Here is a 19,624-nt window from a genome sequence, read left to right as displayed (position 1 = left end):
TAAAATTCACGCCCCTTAAAAGACATTCTGGGTTATTAGCTTTTAGGAATTTCAGACATTTTCATACAATACCCCCCTACCCCCCGCCCCCAATGCCAACAGTCAATAGCTATTAATCACTGGCTGCAGACGTTTGATGCAAATCAATATGGAACAGCCCCTTCACTGCCTGTTGGGTAATTTTCTCCCAGATCTCATTAAAAGATGCTGGTTTGAGGAGAGGAGGGTCGGGGGGGGGGGGGGGGGGGGGGTTGGAGTGGACAGATGTTGGTACACTGAAAAGGAGAATGGGGAAGGGGGGCTTGTAAAAATCAAGTCACTGTACTCACTGCAGCATAAAACAAATAACTCCAGTTGCATCAATAAAGCAGTTTATTCAAAAGAATATGTTACAATTTATTACAGTAAGCAATGCATCTTCTTTAAATGTAACAATTCAGCATGTCGAGAAACTTGTCGCTTTTCCATTTTCCTCCTATGAAGACTCTTTCATAGCTTTACTGTCTCATCGGAATTCAAACACTGTGGTACTAAAATAAATACATTGAAATGCGACCACGTTCAGAACCGGAACAGAGAGAGACGTGTGGTGACCAGCGGTCGACAACAGCAGACTCGGTTGGGTGGGCAGGGGAGAAAAATCAAGAGAATTAGAAAGTGCACGTTCGAATCTCTCAGCTCAACGTTTTCAATTAAACCCCCTGCAGGCTCCCAGAGAGCTGTTTAAACTCATTAATCAACCTAAAATAGCTTTGGTGAGGAGCAGCCCAGCAACCACCTTTTCTGAGAACAACTAGTTTGAATTCACAACTTTCTCCTGACCAACACACCAACACCTAATACTAACTGAATAGAAGCAAAATCTCTAACCCCATATTATGGGGGTGTGGGTTTTTCTCTTCATAAAAATGATAATGCATCCCAGTGATGTTGCACCACTTGAATAATAGCAGTATCAACAGATGTGTTTGTATCAGTCTCTTCAACATTAAAAAGCAGGTACAAAAGGTTATCAAAGAAAAACACTCAAAATTGGTCAAACAGCATCAAACCTACTCAATAAAGTGTCAATATTACATTCTTTGAATCAAGACATCTTAATTTAAAGGTCAGTTGTGTGATGTTTGAAGAGGAAATAGTATTTCTTGTAGTTCTTTTAAATATCTATAGTGTCTGATTTCATAATAAGGTTTAAACCGTTTTTCCATCTCAGATTATGAACATTTTCTTTTGTTTAAACACTAACTGCATCAGTTTAGAGAAAATAATAACCTTCATTTCATTCATTTGATTGCATCACAGTAATATAGTCAGCTGTGAAAAAGTCTTTAGTGACTGAGAGCTGCATTTATCTTGTAATACAGGGATGAAACTCATTTCTTCTAGTGAGAGAGCCTCGCCCCACTTAGCCTGAATCCTCAGTAGATGACGCCAGAGTACCAGACGCAGAGATAATACTGTTGCATGGAAATTCCACTTGAATTAGAAGCCTATTAGAAATCCTGCAGGGAAATTCAGGAGACAAAGTAATAACTGTGGCCCAGAGAGACTGAAGGAGGAGAAGGACTCCTACTGTCTGTTCTGAGTAATGAACGCAGAAAACAGAAACAAAGTCACTCGAGGTCCACATTGCAGCTCCACATAACCCTGCATGGATTGTTCACATAATACTGTCAGTACACACTGGAATAATCGTATTCCAGTATTTAGTTCACATGAGGACTTTCCAAGTTGCATTTTAAATACAATTAAATGCTTCTTACTGTCAGATAAAGTGCAAGATTCATTGAAACTCTTTAATTGTGCCCTGATCAGTGTGCACCCAAAGGTGGAAAATAAGACTAAATAATCCAGAACGAGAGGACGTTTTTTGGAAGTTTTTAAAATTCCAACCCGACATTTAAGTGTCAGATGACTTAGTAGTTATTTAAGCCCCTTTCAGACATTTGTCAATGCCCTAAATAAATACAAGAAAAGTTCAAACCTAGAGTTGCAAAAGCTGAGACTCCTCCTCTGTGTGCCTTAAATCAATGTATTCTCTTCCTAACCGACTAACATTCTTCTTATGCAGCATGCTCACTATCATATAATGCTTTTTTTTTTACAATGACAAACTGGAAAGACCTATAAGTGTGATTGAATAACTAACACTGCTGCCTAATCAGACAAACTGTTAGTATATTATTATGTGCTCATGAGAAGCTGGGAATCCAGAGTGTCAAGTAAATGGCAAACCTCTTACTCAAATGAAGGAATGCCAACAGTTGAACCCATTAATGTTAAGTATCTGATGTCTGAAAAGGGCTTCATTACAGCACCAAAGTCTGATTTTTCCCTCACTTTTTGAGGCAAACACATCTCTCCACAAACAGATGACAAAGATCTTCCCCTCAGTTAAAGGTAATGGAAGGTATCTGCCAGCGTTTCAGAGTCCCTTTTATTGGGCCTGTGTACACCATCATAACTATCTGATAACCATGAGTGAGTCAAAAACAGCAGGGCAGAGAAGTAGGGGGCAGAATGACTGATTTGACAAAAGAGAAGGGATGAATGAGGGCATTTTGGTCAAAAACCTTCTTCCATCAGTGAAAGCATGGAAAATGAAATTTATCTCCCTGCATGTCAATATTCCCAAACCCATTACCCAGGTATTGATGGAGTGGCTACTTAAAAATCATTCCAACATTCTGGAGGGCTCTAGCCAGTCTCTGGACCTCAATCCAGAAGAGAATCTGTGGAGGGAGTGGAAAATCTATGTCGCAAAACATCAAAACTCTTGAGAAGATCTGCATGGTAGAATGGACCAAAATAGTAGCTACAAAGCAAACCAGGTGGAGACCTACAGGAAACCTTTGATCTTTGTCATCAACAACCAGGGTTACATAAAGTATTAAGGTGAACTTTTATTATTGCCCAAATACTTAATTTCTGCATCATTATACATATAAATTATTATTATGTTTTTAATCATACAATGTGATTTCCTGGATTTTTTTCAGTCTGTCACAGTTGAAATGTTTTTATGATAAACTTTATAGACCCATCTCATTTTAAGAGTTAACAACTTTTAGAATCATAGCCTGACAAAAGCGTTTTAGTCCCATTGTAACTGCAGTCATCAGATCTAATGTGTTTGTATGCTCTTCATTATCTGGCACAACAATAATAAGCCCTGGTTTACATCCCTTATCAGATTTTGTTGTGTGTCTGTGTGGTTGAAGGGACTCAAGCTTTCAAGTTAGTCATGACCAGCGTGTCAAAGCCGCCCTACCGGGGTTTCAGATCTGTAAATTTGATTACATACTTCAGCTGTCCTTCATTCATACCCCATGACAGAAAAATGGCCGTTGGGTTTTACATATTTGTCCTTGGTCATTTTTTGTTTTCTACTTGAATTTTGACTCTCACTTTCCATAATTATTCCCGTTTTTCTTTTTCACATTCTGAGATACAAAGGAAAAAAAAACCTAAATCAGATGAACAAATGCACATGCAGGAAGAAATGTCATTAATACGGAGAAATCTGGGTGTTAATCAAATATCTAAATGTCAGACAACTATTATCAGATTAAGGATGCCAGATCCTGGTTTTTAACATGATCACTTGAATAATCTGGTTACTCAAGAAGCCAGCTAATACTCAGATTTTGTTTGGTGTGCATGTAAACTGACTCATCATTGACGGCGTTCCTTCTTTAAGTGCTTTTACCTTCATCTGTTAATTTCACAGAACATCAAGTTCCATTTCAGCTTCAGCATCCAAAGGCAATAAAAAGAAACAGAAGGAAAGCTTGCATGAATCCATCGCTTCGAGTCTATCATCGCCCAAACTCTTGATTAAATTATAGTTCTGGGATTCCGGATTCAAACCTTTCCAGCCATGTAGCCATATTAGTTTCCTTTCTATCATGTTCTCTCCTGGGCTGAAGGGACGTTTGCTAGTTCGCTCATAGGTGGTAGCTTCTTCTATTATGGTAAATGGAGTTTAAATGACGTCTTTGTAATTAGCAGCCAAGTGCTGCGGCGGCACGGTCAGGGCCGAAACTCTGCTGTTACCGGATCGCCTCTGTAGCTAAGAGGCGATGATCTCTCTTCCTACGTACCCCCATCCCGTCTGTGCCTCAGCAGCTGGAAAATATTCTGCAACAAACACAATGACTAAACTAAGACAAGAAAACTTGCACACAAAAAGGCCAGAAAAACACTCATGAAACCTGAAAGTTGGTGTTATTGAGAGGCAGGCAAAGCCTTACCTTTCCACACATACCATCTTTACTGCAGTTCTTGTTGTCCTTATCTGTTGCCTCTTCTTCTACCTGCAAATATAAAAGTAAACTTTGAATAATAAACTCAAGCGCAAAGGGAAATTTGAGATAGGGGTTTGCATTTACCTCCTTTCTCCACTTGAGCTCACAGAAGATTCTCTCAAAGCACTCGTGCATGTAGTTAAACTGCAGTGTTGATGCACAGAGAGGAAAAAGAGAAACACGCAATCAAACAGTTGCTTTAAAAGAATTCTAGAACACAAAAGTGTGTCTTTTTTCGTCCTCCAGACGCAATAGTACAACAGAAAAAGCTGTTTTTAAACTTACATATGGTGTAAATATCTTTACCCAGCGCGGTTTCTTTTCACCTCTTGCATATTCGAAGCAGAAAGCCATGCCCTCTTCATCTGTGTCCCACCTCTGCATCTCGGCCCAGTCAAATGCAATAACCTGGTTCTGGGGGTTAGAACGACTTTAGTACATTTACTTTAACGCATAAGAAAAAAAAACTTTAAAAAAATATATCATTAAAAATCAGTGAGACTTGCCTCTAGTGTGCCATCTTCTGTACAGGCGTGCAGCTTGAAGTGCTGTATACTGATGGCTGTGATTACGTGGCCTTTCCGCCGGGAGTCGCAAGAACAGTGAGGGAAGATGATTTCATTGTAGCCTTCACAGCTCCTCAACAAACTCAGGTACTGAAGAAAAAAAGGACAGGTTTTAACCATAAACTGTAGATGTGAATAATATGACATCAAACCAAATGTAATGTAGTGCTTTGTTGATAACAACGTTGGAATATATCTATGAGATCTGAAAACTGTGACTCTTTTTGATTGAGACATTTTTCCCACCACATAAATCTTGTCTGGGTGTGGTAGCAGTTGAGGTGGGGTTTGCGGCTACATTCTCATCTGCGAGGACAATTATTGTTTGCCAGTACTCACAAAGACAAGTCTCAACACCACCCTTTTAGTAAGTGTCGGTCTGGAGAAACAAAAGGCTAAAAATCCCTTTTCACTTTGGCTGTGCTGCTCTGTTTGTGCAACTCACAGTAACTATGCACCTACCTCACCTTAGTCAAATTTACTTTGGGGTGGAAACACAAGCATTAGCCTGAAGAGATTGTTTTCACTTCCTAAAAATAAGGTCCTTTTGAAAGGACTGTGTGTCCCTAATCTGCAGGCTCACTGTAATCTAAGTAATAACTGCAATTTTTACTTAAAATCAATCTAGAAAAAAAAGGAAAACTAAACTGAACTAATATAGACTGTAGATATGACTGGTCAGGCTGACCGTGGCCATTTTCTTTTGCTCTGCGAGTTTCTGTAACTGGTAGGACTTCTGTTCAGCTTTCACGAATCCTTTCTTCAAGTCGTCAACAGCCTACAAAAGAAAAGAGTAGGACTACTTAATGTGAAGAAAGCGCAGCATAAAAGGACTCTGCTCATTCGTGCACACACCTGATGAAAGAAGTAGCTGACGGCAAGCAGGTTTTCATTGAGCAGAACCTCTTCTTTTGTTGTGAAAAGCCACTTCCGCAGGGTGAGGCAGGTTCCAGGAATGGCTGAGGTATAGTTCTGTACGTATAGTTTGTGGGGGAACTCGTTGGGCGCAAGCTTACGCACTGAGGTAAAAAGCATAAAAAAAAGACATCTTAAAAAAAACATTAAATTAAATCTTGTTTAAGGCCATAATTTAAAAGGGAAATTGCACGAAAAATATTGTTTTGCTTTGTTTGATTACCTTTAAATAACAGGATTTCAAAGCTGGAGCTTTTTTAAGGAAATGCAGCAGCAAAACTGCTACTGAAAGTCTGACACCCCCACCAAATGATGATTATTTATACTCTTGCCGGAAATCAGCCCTCCAACCTCATCACGACATTACATTTTTTAAAGCACATTTCAATGTCTTCTGTAACATGGCCTACCACACAGGAGAAGCCATGCCTTTGTCAGGTGAAAACAGCATTTCAGAAGGAGTTTTAAATGCTTCTTTTGCTTTGCTGAAACTTTTCTCTGTCACCAGTAAGTACAATTTAAAGGTGGTCAATTTGGTGACGCTGTCAGCCAACAAAAATGTACTTCTAACAGTTTTAATTAGTTATTTAATCAAAGAAACAAAAGCCATCAGAGCTCAAGTACAAACATTTCTTTTTAAAGACCCGCTACGATCATCTTTGAACTATTTTAAAAGTGTTCCCAGTGTTCTGTTATTTATAATTATATTTTTAGGCAAAAACCAAAAACGTGTGTTGTTTTCTAGGCCTTAGTTTCCGCAGAGCGGCAGAGGTTCATTAGAAATTCACCTCCGAGTTGTGGGTGGGACTGCTTTCGCAAAGCAATCCCGCCCCCCTTTCCCTCCTTGTTGCCGAGATCTTGGAGAAGAGAGCTTTTGGTCCCACAGCGTATTTTCTATGTCACAAATAAGCTCTTTTTCAAACTGTATATTTTTTTTCTGTTCCTGATTCACAATAATTTGAACAAAGAAATACTCAGAAATGCTCATTTAAGCTTAATTTTCATCATATATGTCCCCCATCATGAGGAAAGAGCCATAAAAACATGTTAAAAACACCAAAAACATATTTTTATTGGAGTGGATCTTTAAATACTTTTTCAAAAAAAGTCTTATATTGTAATAGACTGAAGAAATATATTTTCATACGTGGCTGTTGTGCGTTTAGACACATTTATATGCACTTTAGTGTTAAAATTAGGCCATATCCAAACACACACACACTTTTTCTTCTTTTTGCTTTTTGTCTTTCCTCACCAAATGTGTGGTTGATGACCTCAAACAGAGCAAAGTAACTGGCTGTTACGCTGTCCATCCCAAGTTTCATAACTACGGCCTGAAAAACAAAAGAGGTCAAATTAGGATCAAAGAGTCCCATTCAGGGAGAATAGCTGCACAGCTGTGTGTGTTTCTACCTGATACACTTGGTCTGTTGTAGAGTTTTTGCGAACTCTGACTGTGAGTGTAGTTTTATCGGGCATTGCTATTCTCAGTTCCACATCTGACACCCCATTATAATTCTTTGCATAAGAAAAGGAAAGATGAGTAGCTGGCACGTAATAAAAAGTAGATATAAGTGCGTAAATGTGTACTTTTCTATTTACCTCATCTGATTCAGACAAAAACTCCTGCATAATGTCGCTTTCTCCTATTACCCGTACAGAGCATACTGTGGAAAAAATGCATAATATTGAGTTCAAACTGTTTTGCACTTCAAATCCAACTATAAATACATAATCCACACAAGTGTAAAAAAGAAATAAATTACAATTTTTTGTCTAAAGATGTAATTTTACATGAACTTTATAAAATAAAATGCAAGAAAAGAACCCGTCAATGAACACTGTTTCATCCACCAGACGTGCCCTCCCGTCACCTTTCTCCAAGTATTCCTCCAAGCCTCTGCGTCGCGCATCCAACTGCTGCTCCGACAGAGAAAACGGCCATTTCCCAGGCAGCTTCGGAAATGCAAAACTGCCAAATTCCCTCTTCAGGTTTTGGTGCAAAATCACAAATTCCCGGTAGCGCTTGGAACACAGCTGTCTCCCTGCCATGTAGACATGATATACCTGCAATAGAGGGATGTTTCACAGTGAAAAACAGGGAGGACCTAAACAGCTTGTTGGATACACCAGTAACTTCCATCTTGGAACTGTCCATCCAAGTTTGAATATTGACTTGATTTCTCATTTTAATCCTCATTTCTTTAATCTCTGCCGGCTCATTGACCTTTACCCTAAATCCAGACTTTACTTCATGTTTCCAGACACCCATTTGAGCTGTGTACACACCACAAACTTTTCGCTGTTGAGATCCGTGTGTTTGTAGCTGGGAATGGAGATGGGAACGGCTTGCTTGTCAGAGTAGTCATAACAGGACTGGGCTGATCCGTCGTCGCCCAGATCCAGACAGTCAGCCTCCTGTGGCGGCACAGACAGCACGGTGAGCACCAGCTCTCTCTCGCCGGCGCGGATCAGATCCACCACCTGCTTGTGCGTAGCCCCTTCCACGTTCACACCATTGCTGTTTACAGACACAGAGAGGAACCTGTTAGAGGGAACCTACTTTATCTTAGCGGTTTTAAAGTCCCTGTCTGATCCTCTTTTGATCTATTGTCAAAGCACTGCAAGACGTCTTTTAATTATGATTATGTCGTTTTTGGCTGAAATAAAAAAAAACCTGTGTCATTTTCTGGGCCATAGTTTCTGAAGAGCAGGAGGAGTTCATTAGAAATTTGACTCTGAATTTTGGGCGGGACTGTTGGTGCGGGTAAGCCCATCCCTACTCCCCCTCATCCATCTGTTTACACACTCTCCTGCTAGATCACAGCCCCTCACACTCCTAACATAACATTAGTGGCGCAACTATGCAGTAAATATTGCAGCAATCCAGCCGTACAGTTTTGAACCTGATGCCAGCTCAGATGAGGAAACTGAAGACGTGCATGAATCTACAGTATGTGTCGGCAAGCGGTGCCACCAGAATAGAGCGGACTTTTTTTGTCTGCTCCTAATTCCTGATTTGAATTAAGAAATACTTGGGAAAGCAAGTTTTAATCGTAATTTTCTTTATACTTGTCTTTCCATAGTGAGAAAATGCCACAAGAGCATGTGAAAAACACCATTTTCATTGGAGTGGGTCTTTAAATTCTCCAGCAATAGAACACTTTAGGGTTTTCAATTTTTATCAACACCTTAGTATCTTCATTACGATTAACTATTATATTTTTTGGAAAAACAATATGATGGTGCAATCAAATACATAAACACAAAGAAATATCAAAATATTGTTCCCATCAAAGCTTTTTTTTTTCCAAATAGACGCAACATAAAGTCAGAAAAAAAAAAGCAACCGTAAATTCAGAACAGTTGGTTTTACTTTATTTATTTTATGTTCTTTTTCCATATTATTACATATCAAGACCAAGTACATGACTAATATATTAAAATTGTTTTTAATTATCGGAAATACTTGTTCCTTCATCATTGCTTGGGCTTTGACATGCTTTTTTTAAGAAACAAAGAGTTGTGTCACAGGTATAGCAGAGCAGCAGCAACACTGGGAGTGGGCCTTTTGACAGCAGGGTGTTAAAGGATAAAACGCTAATGAAAGAGTCAAAGCAAACTCCCTCATAGTTAATAACCCAGAGGAGCTGTGGTGCCTCCTGGAAAAGGGTTTCTGTAGAACATGTGGATACTTCTTAGAAACAGTTCCAACAGCTTGGCAAAGCTAGCAAAGATTTTCTAAGAATGAAAATGGGGCATTTGTTTAATGGTCGAATGATTTCAAGGTTTAGGTTTTAGCTGTGCATTACAGTATAAGTCCCAAGTTTGATTTAAAGAAAAAATCAAGATGGAAAAGCCCACTACTGCTGACAACTTTCAACGTAAAAAATACTGCATATTATGTTGTTTGGTCATAATTTAATGTAAAGTGAGGAATCATAACTGAATTACTTTGCTGCACAAAGTAATGCCATTGGATCATGTGACTGCATGACAAAAACAAGCCCATTTCCACACTGAAATCTAGCAGATTTGATATCTCATATACTAACTCCATGTTAAAGAATAGACCTACTACTGTTTTCATAGTAGCATTAAAAAATATATTCCTGTGCATGTAGAGTTTTAAAAAGATTAAAAAGCAGACAAATCAAATACCAGCTCAGCTATTTAGGGGCAGGATTTGTTTCGTGGACAGCTGACAGCTCAACGGTTATGTCAGCAGGTATGTCATGGCATGGCTTCTGTTGGCAGCATGTCAGAACTAAAAAGCTCAGAGGCTCCTAATAACTACAGGAAAGAGACGGCTAGACAAGACAGTGGAATCAAGTGAAGTGAGGCCTTCTGCAGCAGAAGCACAGGTCGAGCCCTGGAATAAAGACATCACCATGTTGATTTATTCACCGTAGGTAATGAATAATAGGAGGAGAGAAAAAGTCATTTTCCATTTACAGTTGAGGTGATAAGTTAGGCAACAACAACAACAAAAAATTGCATACGGGGCAAAATATCACAGCATAATAAATATTTATTGACATTTAACTGGCACCAAGAGAACTATTTAATGCCTGTGGCTGCAAACCATCTCTCATTCTTCAGAGCCTTGTGCTAGCTAAGGTCGTCAGTAGCTTCTAAAAAAGCTATTAGAAAACAAAACACAATCCCTAAAAACAATAAGAAACTTTGCCATAAAATTTAACACAATATACTAATATGAATGTGTGCATCTTAAAACCATTAAAAGTATACATGGTGTAAATACATGGGAAGTGTTTGCTCTGCAGCTCATACTGAACAAACCCGGATAAAGTACAAATGTAGATGTACTCATTGAACCACAACTACATCTCTAAAAGTTCGAATATTTTGGAAAACATTTCATATTTTTGTATATTAATTTTGGATTTTGTATATTATTATTCAAAAAGTGAAATGTGTATGATGTGTAGAATTGCTACACAAATATTTAAAATATTGAAACCCTTTTTTTCTTGTCATTTATCTAAAATTCAGCATCTCAGCCATCAGATGAATAAAGACTTTTCTAAAGACTTTTGTCATTTCAATCTTTGGTTGGGCTTCTTTTATGTAGGAATTTCTGCATCAATCCATCGTGGCATCGGGGAGATCAGCCTATAGTACTGCACTGAGTATAATGGAGGTCTAGGTTACTTTAGTAGCTGCCTTCAGGTCATCTGCATTCTTGGATGTGCTGTCTCTCATCTTCCCATTAACAACAGCCAATAGATCTTCTTTAGGATTCAAGTCAGATGAGTTTATTGGGACAATTATTTACAGTAACACCATGGTCACTGAACCAACTGGTGGTCCCTTTAGCAGTGTGGGGAAAATGAAACTCGGATCTCCGTATAAGAGAAAGCAGCATTAAGTGTTCCTGGTAGACAGCTGCAATTACTGTGGACTTCAGAAAGTACAGTGAACCAACGACAGCAGTCCAAACCGTCACACAATGTGGAAACTTTACTCTGTACTTCTGGGTCGCTCCTCACGCTGGGACCTCAATTTCAAAATAAATGCAACATGTCGTTTCATCTGAACAAGGACTTTGGGCCGATGAAATACAATCCAGTTTTATTTCCCATGAGCACACGTGAGACGCTTCTGATGCCTCTGGTTCATTAGTGGCTTGACACACGAATATTTGTAGCTCGTTTGTCCGAGTGTGGTGTCTCTTGACGCACTAATTCCAGACTCAGTGCATTCCTTGTGATGCCATTTCAAATACTTAAATGCCTTTCACTTGTCAATCCTCTCAAATCTGTGTTTATTCTTCACGCTGGTGCACTTTTTTGCTTCCACTCAATGTTCTCCTAATATGCGTTGATAGTACAGCACTCTGTGAACAAGCAGCTTGTTTGGTAAAGGCCTTTAGTGGCCTGTTGTCACAGCCTATCAAATCATATTCTGGATTTACTGAAATTAGTTATCTTAAACAAAGGTTATACAGAGTGAAGTAAGAATTCATAATTTTAAAAGAATCTGGAACAACAAAGAATCAGATAAGAAATACATCTTAATTATGAAAAACTGGACAGAACATTCAACAACAAAAACAAAAGAACGTTCTCGGAAATTATGAATTTGTGGCCTTGAATTAGTATTTTGTGTCAACTAACTAACAGTTTGTGAGCTCAACAGTATTTTGTGGACATAAATTGACTTTTTTTTGTATTAAGAGTGCACAATTTAGCATTCGTGGTCACGAATTAGTTGTAGGAACTGATAATGCTAGATAATGCTAAAATCCTGATTAGAGTGCATAAACTATGAGGGGCCGTATAAGACATTATTTATTCTGAACCATTCACATTCATACATTCTTGCTCTCACAGTCATATATACTCTCTTTCGCATACATATATTCTCTTATGCATCCATATATTCTCTCTCTCACATTCATACATTCTTGCTCTCACAGTCATATATACTCTCTTTCGCATACATATATTCTCACTTGCACATCCATATATTCTCTCTCTCGCATGCATATATATTCTCTTACGCATTCATATATTCTCACTTGCACATCCATATATTCTCTCTCTTGCATGCATATATATTACTTTACACATACATACATTCTCACTCTCATTGTCACTCTTAAAAAAGAATGTATGTATGTGAAAGACAAGTATATATGAACGTGTGAGGAAGAGTTTATATGTGTGTGTGAGAGAGGAGTATGCATGAAACGGAAGTTACTTTGCATGAAAAGGAAGGCACTTTGAATGAAAAGGAAGGCACTTTGAATGAAACGGAAGGCAGATGATTTCTCGTGCTCTGATTGGACGAGAGGCCGCCACCTCCCATTTTGAACACACTCTAAACCCTATCACTTGTACTGACTCATAACTATTAAGGTTACACAACTTAAATGTCATTTTGTAGTTGATTCAACTATAAAGTATTAAGCTCTATCAAGATTTTTTCAAATTTAACTTAACAGTGCTAAATATTTTAAAGCTTATTTGTATCTAGCACTCAAAAATTTTAAGATCCCTGAAGTAGCGTCATGACGTCATCACGTACTGGTGGGAGGGTCTTTCGTTTTCTCTACGTTAGCTCAGGTGGCCATGTTGGATTTGCCGAATGCGAGTATGCGACGTTTGAAATTGAAAGTCGAGCATTTTATTATTCTGCAAAGCGTTGCGATTTCGTCCCGCTTCAAGACGCCCCAACCTCGGGTTTTTTTTTCATCCGCCTCATCGCTGATGGTGCCGTCTTGTCTTCAGCCCTGATTTTATTTGGTAAGTATCGTTCATGGTTTATGAATGAATGCTTTAAAAATGCTCTTATACTACCGTAAATGTGGTTTACTGTTGTTTAAACATATGTGTGTTATGATTGTTTTAGAGATTAATGTGGAAATGTATACATGATTAGTTTGTCATAGCAGACGTATGGCGAGCCAAACCCAAAATGCATTTCTGCCCGTAAGTTACGACAGTGATGAGGTTTTTTTTTTCAGAGGTAGAAATGATCTGTTATGCTGCAATCACACTAAACATGATCCGCGTGTGAAATTCGCGTTGGAGGCCTCTGTCTGTGGCTAAAGTTTGCTGCTGGACATTTGTCCAAAAATGTCACTCAAAGCCTCTAACGGTTGTGTGGGAGGAGCTACCGCCAACAGTTTTAAGCCTGGTTGCGACATGGAAGCATTGGGTTTTGAATGCAGCTTTAAGCTTTTATAAATCACTGATCTCCGTTATAAAAAAGGTTTTTGTAAAAATAAATTAATCAACGTGCTCGTGTTGTGTTCAGGTACCGAACTACAGAGTGTTCAGTGTTTCACCTCCAGGTAGACGCCAAGGCCAGCGAGGTAACTTGTCTCAGTTATTTGTCTAGAGCTATTTTAAAAAAACAAAAAATGCAATAGGTTGTGTAGTGCAATAAATGTTTTTTGATCAGAATATAATTGAAACATTTTTTAACATTGAAAAATCTCTTTTGGACTTTTTCAGATACTGAACTTCAGAAAGTTCACCAGAAAGTCACCATTTCACCAGAAAAGACCTGTCAGTGGGTGAGTTTTATACTTATTTAATGCATTCATCCTGAACTATTACCATTATTAGATTTATACGGCAGCATGGAAACATTTATGCACATTTTAACTAGCCAAAGGTCTAAATAGAGCTGAAATTATTTACAATTTAACTAAACATATTTAGATTGCAGGCTGAAGGTGGCACAATGGAATGGAGGTGCAAGTTGTGTTCTGTTACTTTGGCACTATGCAGTACTACATATAATACTGCAGTACTACATAGCCAATATTCCAAAGTGTTTCCACTGCCATGTATGTGGAGACACTTTGGAATACTGTCATGTCTTTATGACAGTATATTACAATAATAAAATGATGTTGCATTAGCACCATTCCATCATTTGAAACCATGAAAACTCATCTGTCAAGATCTGAAATGGATTTATGTAGAGTAGATGCAGTCAGAGGAAATTGTGCAGTTTTTACATGTTTGTGTAACTTAAAGCTGCCCTTTTCTGAGACTAAGTCCACCAAAACAGACAGGAACTGGCCAGCTTGGTTAGGATTTATGACCTCCAGGTGAATTTCTAATGTGCATAATTCAAAAACGGATAACAAATCATTTGTAAACAGCTGTAAGAAGCCACGGTGTAACTTGCCTTCAAATGACTTTGGGTCTTTGACCTGAAGTGGATCATGACATAAACACTGTATTGTCCTCTTACTAGAAATAGACATCTAGAAAAGGTATCATTTTATTATTTCTTAAAGTTCCTTAAGTAAATATTGGAAGTGTTTGCTCTGCATTTGCTTCAAAGGTAATGGATATTTCTTTTTATTCTTTTAGGACCAGCGTGACGTGAACATGAGACGGGCACTTGTCCTCCTTGCACTTCCTGTTTATCTGCATGAAGATGCCTCCAACTTCTTCAAGACCTGTACAGTAAGTGCACACGACTCCCTGTCAATGGTTTTCACTAATCCTTTAATATTGATTGAGATTTTATTGAGTGACATAATAAATAGGGCAATTGTTTGTAGTTTGTAAACTGAGTGATATTTTTAAATGGTTTTAAAACTGAGACGGAAGATGAAAGGCGAACATCAGGGACTCCTGATTGGAAGGAGTGGAGTTTCGTTTACCTTTTCTGCTCCTGATCCATCATTATTTGAATAAAGAAAAATGAAGCTTTAGTCTTAAATTATTTTATAAATGTCCTCCTTCAGAAAAATGCTAAAGAACTTTTTAAAAACACAATTTTAATTGGAGTTGGTCCTTAAAACATCATAGCCAGTTGATTAAAAGCTAACAGAATGTTAGCATGAAAAGATTCCCATTGACAGATGGCAGGAATGTCAGTTTTGGACATTAGTGTGATGAATATCTTTGAGGGTCTGAACTCATCTGTGTTTTTTGTTTTGTATTTTCCAGAATACCAGACCTCACAGACACTGCTGTGGGTATCTTCTCAGTTGTCGTGGTGATGCTCCTGATGCTGCCGTCAGTGGTCCCACAGATCTGGCTGACTAATCTCTTCTAACTCTTCGGGGACATCTATGCTCTGGACCTACAGCACCCCAAAAAACTTGAACTTGCCTTCATATTTATTCAGAATGCTGTCTTGAGCCTTGAGGACAGCAAACCACTGAAAGGACATTTATTGACGCTGAAGAATGTTTCGTTGAGTGAGTCTTCCAGAATGGACTATTTGTTGGTTTAAGTGTTATGTAACTAATGTGTTTTGTTGTGATCATTTGCTTTTTCTGCCGTAAAAAACAAAACCAACTCTTTTTGTCAATATGTTGTGTGGCACTCTTATAATGCAGTTTTATTGCACTTATTGTTTCTTCATCCTCTTAATATTTGTGCTTTTTTTTAAAGAGCAATTAAAAAAAGTGTATTAAGCAATCACTATTGTGTGGCCTTCACGTTTGTTGGTTTTTATCAATGTTAGCCTTTAAAATGTAGTGGGGCAGTATCAATATCTCTGTTTAGAATATTTTAAGCTGAAGAATTTTAAATATTTTCAATGCTACACATTTAATGAGTTAAAGAATTTATAAAGCATTTGAGTGAATTTTACATATTTTATGAGTTGAGTAATATAAAAATATAGTTAGTTAAAGCGTTTTTTAGTTGGAAAATATTAAAAACTTTAAGTAAATAATCTCTCTTTTATAAGTTGAGGAATCTTAATATTTTTTATATGAAATAATACAAATGTAAGCCAACTGACAATATGAATTTTAATAAATGTTAACTTAAAAGTTTTAATAATATAACTTAACTGTTGCGTAATCTGTTACACAATAATTTTTAAGTTCAGTCAACTCGCTAGGGATTACAGTGCAGACGCTAACATGAACAAGCAAGAAATCCCAAATTAACAGACTTGTGTTGTGGAAAGGTATGTTTTTCAGCTAGCAGGAATAATCAAAGTATCTGTTCTCTGTTTCAAAATGAGATTGCCACAAAACCGTATGTTATCTCATACTGGAACAGCTTTGGATGTAGAATTCAGTGGGAAAAGGTTTGGACCCTTTCCTGCCACAAAAGTATTTCATCACCAATAAAATCAGAGAAATTTCTTTCAAAATTCTTCACAAATTTTATCCAGTGAAACATTTCTTTACTAAGTTTAAAAAAGATCTGGACATAAACTGTTCATTCTGTCATTCCTCACCAGAAACTGTGCCTCATCTTTTTTGGTTTTGCTCTTTCACTCAACTATTTTGGAAAGATGTGATACATTTTATAAGAACTCATCTATGTGAAGATTATAGATTATTTTACGAGCATATTATTTTTGGATATTTTACACAAGAAAGACTTAATGCAGAAAAAATATATGTAGTTAATTTACTTATAATTATGGCTAAATACTTTATACACAAGTGTAAATATGCCAACAATAAAACCGTGTTTTATGTTTTTCAGAAAGAAATGGTTTTGTATGTGAACAGTATTAAATCTTCCACTAACAAAAAAGCTGTCAGAACAGTTGAAACATGGTCTCTCCTGAAACTTTAACAGATTCCTTTGCCTTATTATTTTTGTTTTCTTTTTGCATAACCTGTTTTACATGGTTATCATTATGTTTTTTTGTTCATTCTCATGGCGAACGTGAAGATTGTATTTTGCACACAGTGGAGTTTTGTGTTTGGTATTTTGTATGTGCAAGATATTGTTAATAAAGTTTATTTTTAAAAAAAAACGAACCGGCAAGAAGTAGCCACGGGGGTCCTGCAGCCATCGGAACCTTAACAAATATTTCATCTCCACCTCACCGTTGCCTTTTTTAAGAAATGACAGCTGGTTTTCCCACATTTATATGTAGTTATGGATCGAAAACAAGAGGAATTTGTTTTAATGTAAATGCGTGTTCCAGCGTCTACAGGAAGTGTCGCCCATAATTCACGCAAAGGCTCATGGGGGCTAGGAATAAGGTGGATACGGATTTTCTGTTTCGGTGGCACTTCTATTACCATTATTGGTATTTGAGACATTCCTTTGTGTCTCTAGAGATGCAGACAGATTTGTGACCACTTGAGGTGAAGATAAAATATTTCTTAAGGTTCCGATGGCCTTCTTATTGGTTCGTGTTAGCGTCTGTTCAAAATGGGAGGTGGCGGCCTCTCGTCCAATCAGAGCACGAGAAATCATCTGCCTTCCGTTTCATTCAAAGTGCCTTCCTTTTCATTCAAAGTGCCTTCCTTTTCATGCAAAGTAACTTCCGTTTCATGCATACTCCTCTCTCACACACACATATAAACTCTTCCTCACACGTTCATATATACTTGTCTTTCACATACATACATTCTTTTTTAAGAGTGACAATGAGAGTGAGAATGTATGTATGTGTAAAGTAATATATATGCATGCGAGAGAGAGAATATATGGATGTGCAAGTGAGAATATATGAATGCGTAAGAGAATATATATGCATGCGAGAGAGAGAATATATGGATGTGCAAGTGAGAATATATGTATGCGAAAGAGAGTATAGATGACTGTGAGAGCAAGAATGTATGAATGTGAGAGAGAGAATATATGGATGCGTAAGAGAATATATGTATGCGAAAGAGAGTATATATGACTGTGAGAGCAAGAATGTATGAATGTGAATGGTTCAGAATAAATAATGTCTTATACGGCCCCTCATACCTCATAACGCCGTGCTCTCTTCTCCATAGCAACAGTCTAACATCAGCACGCAGGTTTCACGCATACTAGCGCCAGCGTGGAATGCAAAAATGGAAAACCGAGAGGAATCATCAATGCAGTCAATAAAGATGAGGGAGAATTCGGGTTAAAAACAAGCTAACAAACAAGGAGCGTTTGTGTGTCCGGAACATAGTTGGAATTTCTAATCATGATTCCTGAATCTCTCCATTGACACACACAGACCTCCCTTTGAGTAGAATGAACTGCCTGCACAGCCAGGGTTGATGGTGGCAGGTCGCTGTGCCCTCTTTTCATAGGGAATGGTGCTCCAAACTGCTGTTTGGCCTGCTTTATCATCGACATGTTACATTTTTAAAACCCGAAAAAGTAGTTTGCACACAAGTTGTGATCTTAGAGTTGAATGAAAGTAGAAAGCACTTACACCTCGAGGATCCTGTCACCCTTGGAGATGCCTGCTCTGTCAGCGGCTCCCCCCGGTAGGACAGCACTAACGTGCTGCAGTGGCGCGTACAGTTCCCCGTTAATGCTTCGGAGCTGCCCTCCTTCACTAACTTGTCCCCGGACATTGAAACCGTAGCCCGAGTCCGACTTCACAATTCGAACCGGTCGTGGGCCCGAGGTAACAGTAGCTGGGGTCTGGACACCACCGCCGCCGGCGTCTGGAGTAACGTTACCGCTATCCGCGCCGCTGCAGGATGTAGGGTGAGGCAGAGGAGGGACCGGCGAACAAATGTCTTGTCCCTCGACGTCCGCCATCATTCAATTATAGTTGTATAATCCACTCCCACTCGGTTGACATTAAATATCATAGAAACATTGGCTGCAGTTGCAGGCTAATCAAGTTAGCTAGCTAACTGACTGTTATCTCCCGGAAAAAGCCGAAACCTCACGAAACCTCCTTCTGCTGTTTTTTGAGAGTCCAGTAGGGGGCGTTTTCCGCACAGATACATTTTCCGGCTCATTTCCTATGCCCCCTTTTTTCTTTTTCAATGGCCCTAATCTTCTTCCGTAGGGTAACATACTGACAAGTCATTTACTTAAAAAATAATTCCCAGAATTGAATCTAAATTTGGTCATCTTGTATATTTTAATGTATTGATAGATGGATAGCACTTAGGAACTCTGAAATGCCATGGTTACAAAAAGATGACATCCCCAACATTGGATTGTGGAACAAAAAATATTCTTAGTGCAAACATACACACACACAAACTAAATATTTATCGTTTTTACACACATGTGGTCCATTTTTCCGTAATTTTGGAAATGGCTACTTTATGTACTAAAGAATGTAAAACTGAAAATTAAATACTGCCGCTGAGGTAAAAACAAGTTGAACAACTTTTCAATGTATTCCCCTCAGTTTGACTGTTTCCTCTCTAAACATGTTTTGCTTCTTTTCTAAAACACTTACCCAAGAAGAGCATAATGCTTCCTGTTTTTGGTTTATATACACACAGGTATGGCTGAGGAAGAGTGACTTTAAGAAATGCTTTTTATAAATAACCTGTGGTACCGAATTATTGCTACTCTGATAGTTAAGAGAAAAAAAAGGGGTTTTGGAGAGTAAGCAACAACTACTCCTCTTAATTTGATAGAGATTCAAATTTTATTTGCATTTTGTTAGAATCCACCATCG

At 38.1% G+C, this 19,624-nt stretch overlaps 1 protein-coding gene and 1 long non-coding RNA gene across 3 annotated transcripts; one reads left to right on the top strand and one right to left on the bottom strand.

Moving 5' to 3' along the window:
• Positions 1–354: 354 nt before the first annotated feature.
• snx27b (sorting nexin 27b) lies at positions 355–18,908 on the bottom strand. Of its 2 annotated transcripts, none has more exons than XM_023964227.2 (13): positions 18,407–18,908; positions 8,078–8,309; positions 7,663–7,855; positions 7,391–7,455; positions 7,202–7,306; positions 7,044–7,122; positions 5,729–5,892; positions 5,562–5,651; positions 4,814–4,963; positions 4,593–4,721; positions 4,392–4,451; positions 4,268–4,316; positions 355–4,140 (listed from the first exon to the last, which is right to left on the bottom strand). In XM_023964227.2, the coding sequence occupies exons 1-13, from the start codon at positions 18,742–18,744 to the stop codon at positions 4,073–4,075; spliced, it is 1,722 nt and encodes a 573-aa protein (XP_023819995.1). In that variant the 5' UTR covers positions 18,745–18,908; the 3' UTR covers positions 355–4,072. The 2 variants fall into 2 exon arrangements, with proteins under 2 accessions (XP_023819995.1, XP_023819996.1); XM_023964228.2 differs by having other exon boundaries at positions 4,254–4,316; positions 18,407–18,906.
• LOC144984395 (uncharacterized) lies at positions 12,888–15,711 on the top strand. Its single transcript, XR_013648046.1, has 5 exons — positions 12,888–13,059; positions 13,574–13,631; positions 13,774–13,835; positions 14,647–14,742; positions 15,232–15,711. It is a non-coding gene; the product is annotated as an uncharacterized LOC144984395 (long non-coding RNA).
• Positions 18,909–19,624: the final 716 nt, after the last annotated feature.

The sequence above is a fragment of the Oryzias latipes genome, chromosome 16, assembly GCF_053564925.1.
Source record: "Oryzias latipes strain Hd-rR chromosome 16, Olatipes_Hd-rR_3.1".
NCBI classification, from domain to species: Eukaryota; Metazoa; Chordata; class Actinopteri; order Beloniformes; family Adrianichthyidae; genus Oryzias; species Oryzias latipes.
This window is presented reverse-complemented; position numbering and strand designations above follow the sequence as displayed.

Excerpts from the sequence above, each read along its gene's own strand:
- snx27b (XM_023964227.2), bottom strand. The coding sequence starts at position 18,744 with ATGATGGCGGACGTCGAGGGACAAGACATTTGTTCGCCGGTCCCTCCT. Across the intron at positions 8,310-18,406 it reads GGTGACAGGATCCTCGAGGT|CAATGGTGTGAACGTGGAAG; the intron begins GTAAGTGCTTTC and ends GTCTGTAAACAG. Across the intron at positions 5,893-7,043 it reads GGTCATCAACCACACATTTG|TGCGTAAGCTTGCGCCCAAC; the intron begins GTGAGGAAAGAC and ends TTTTTACCTCAG.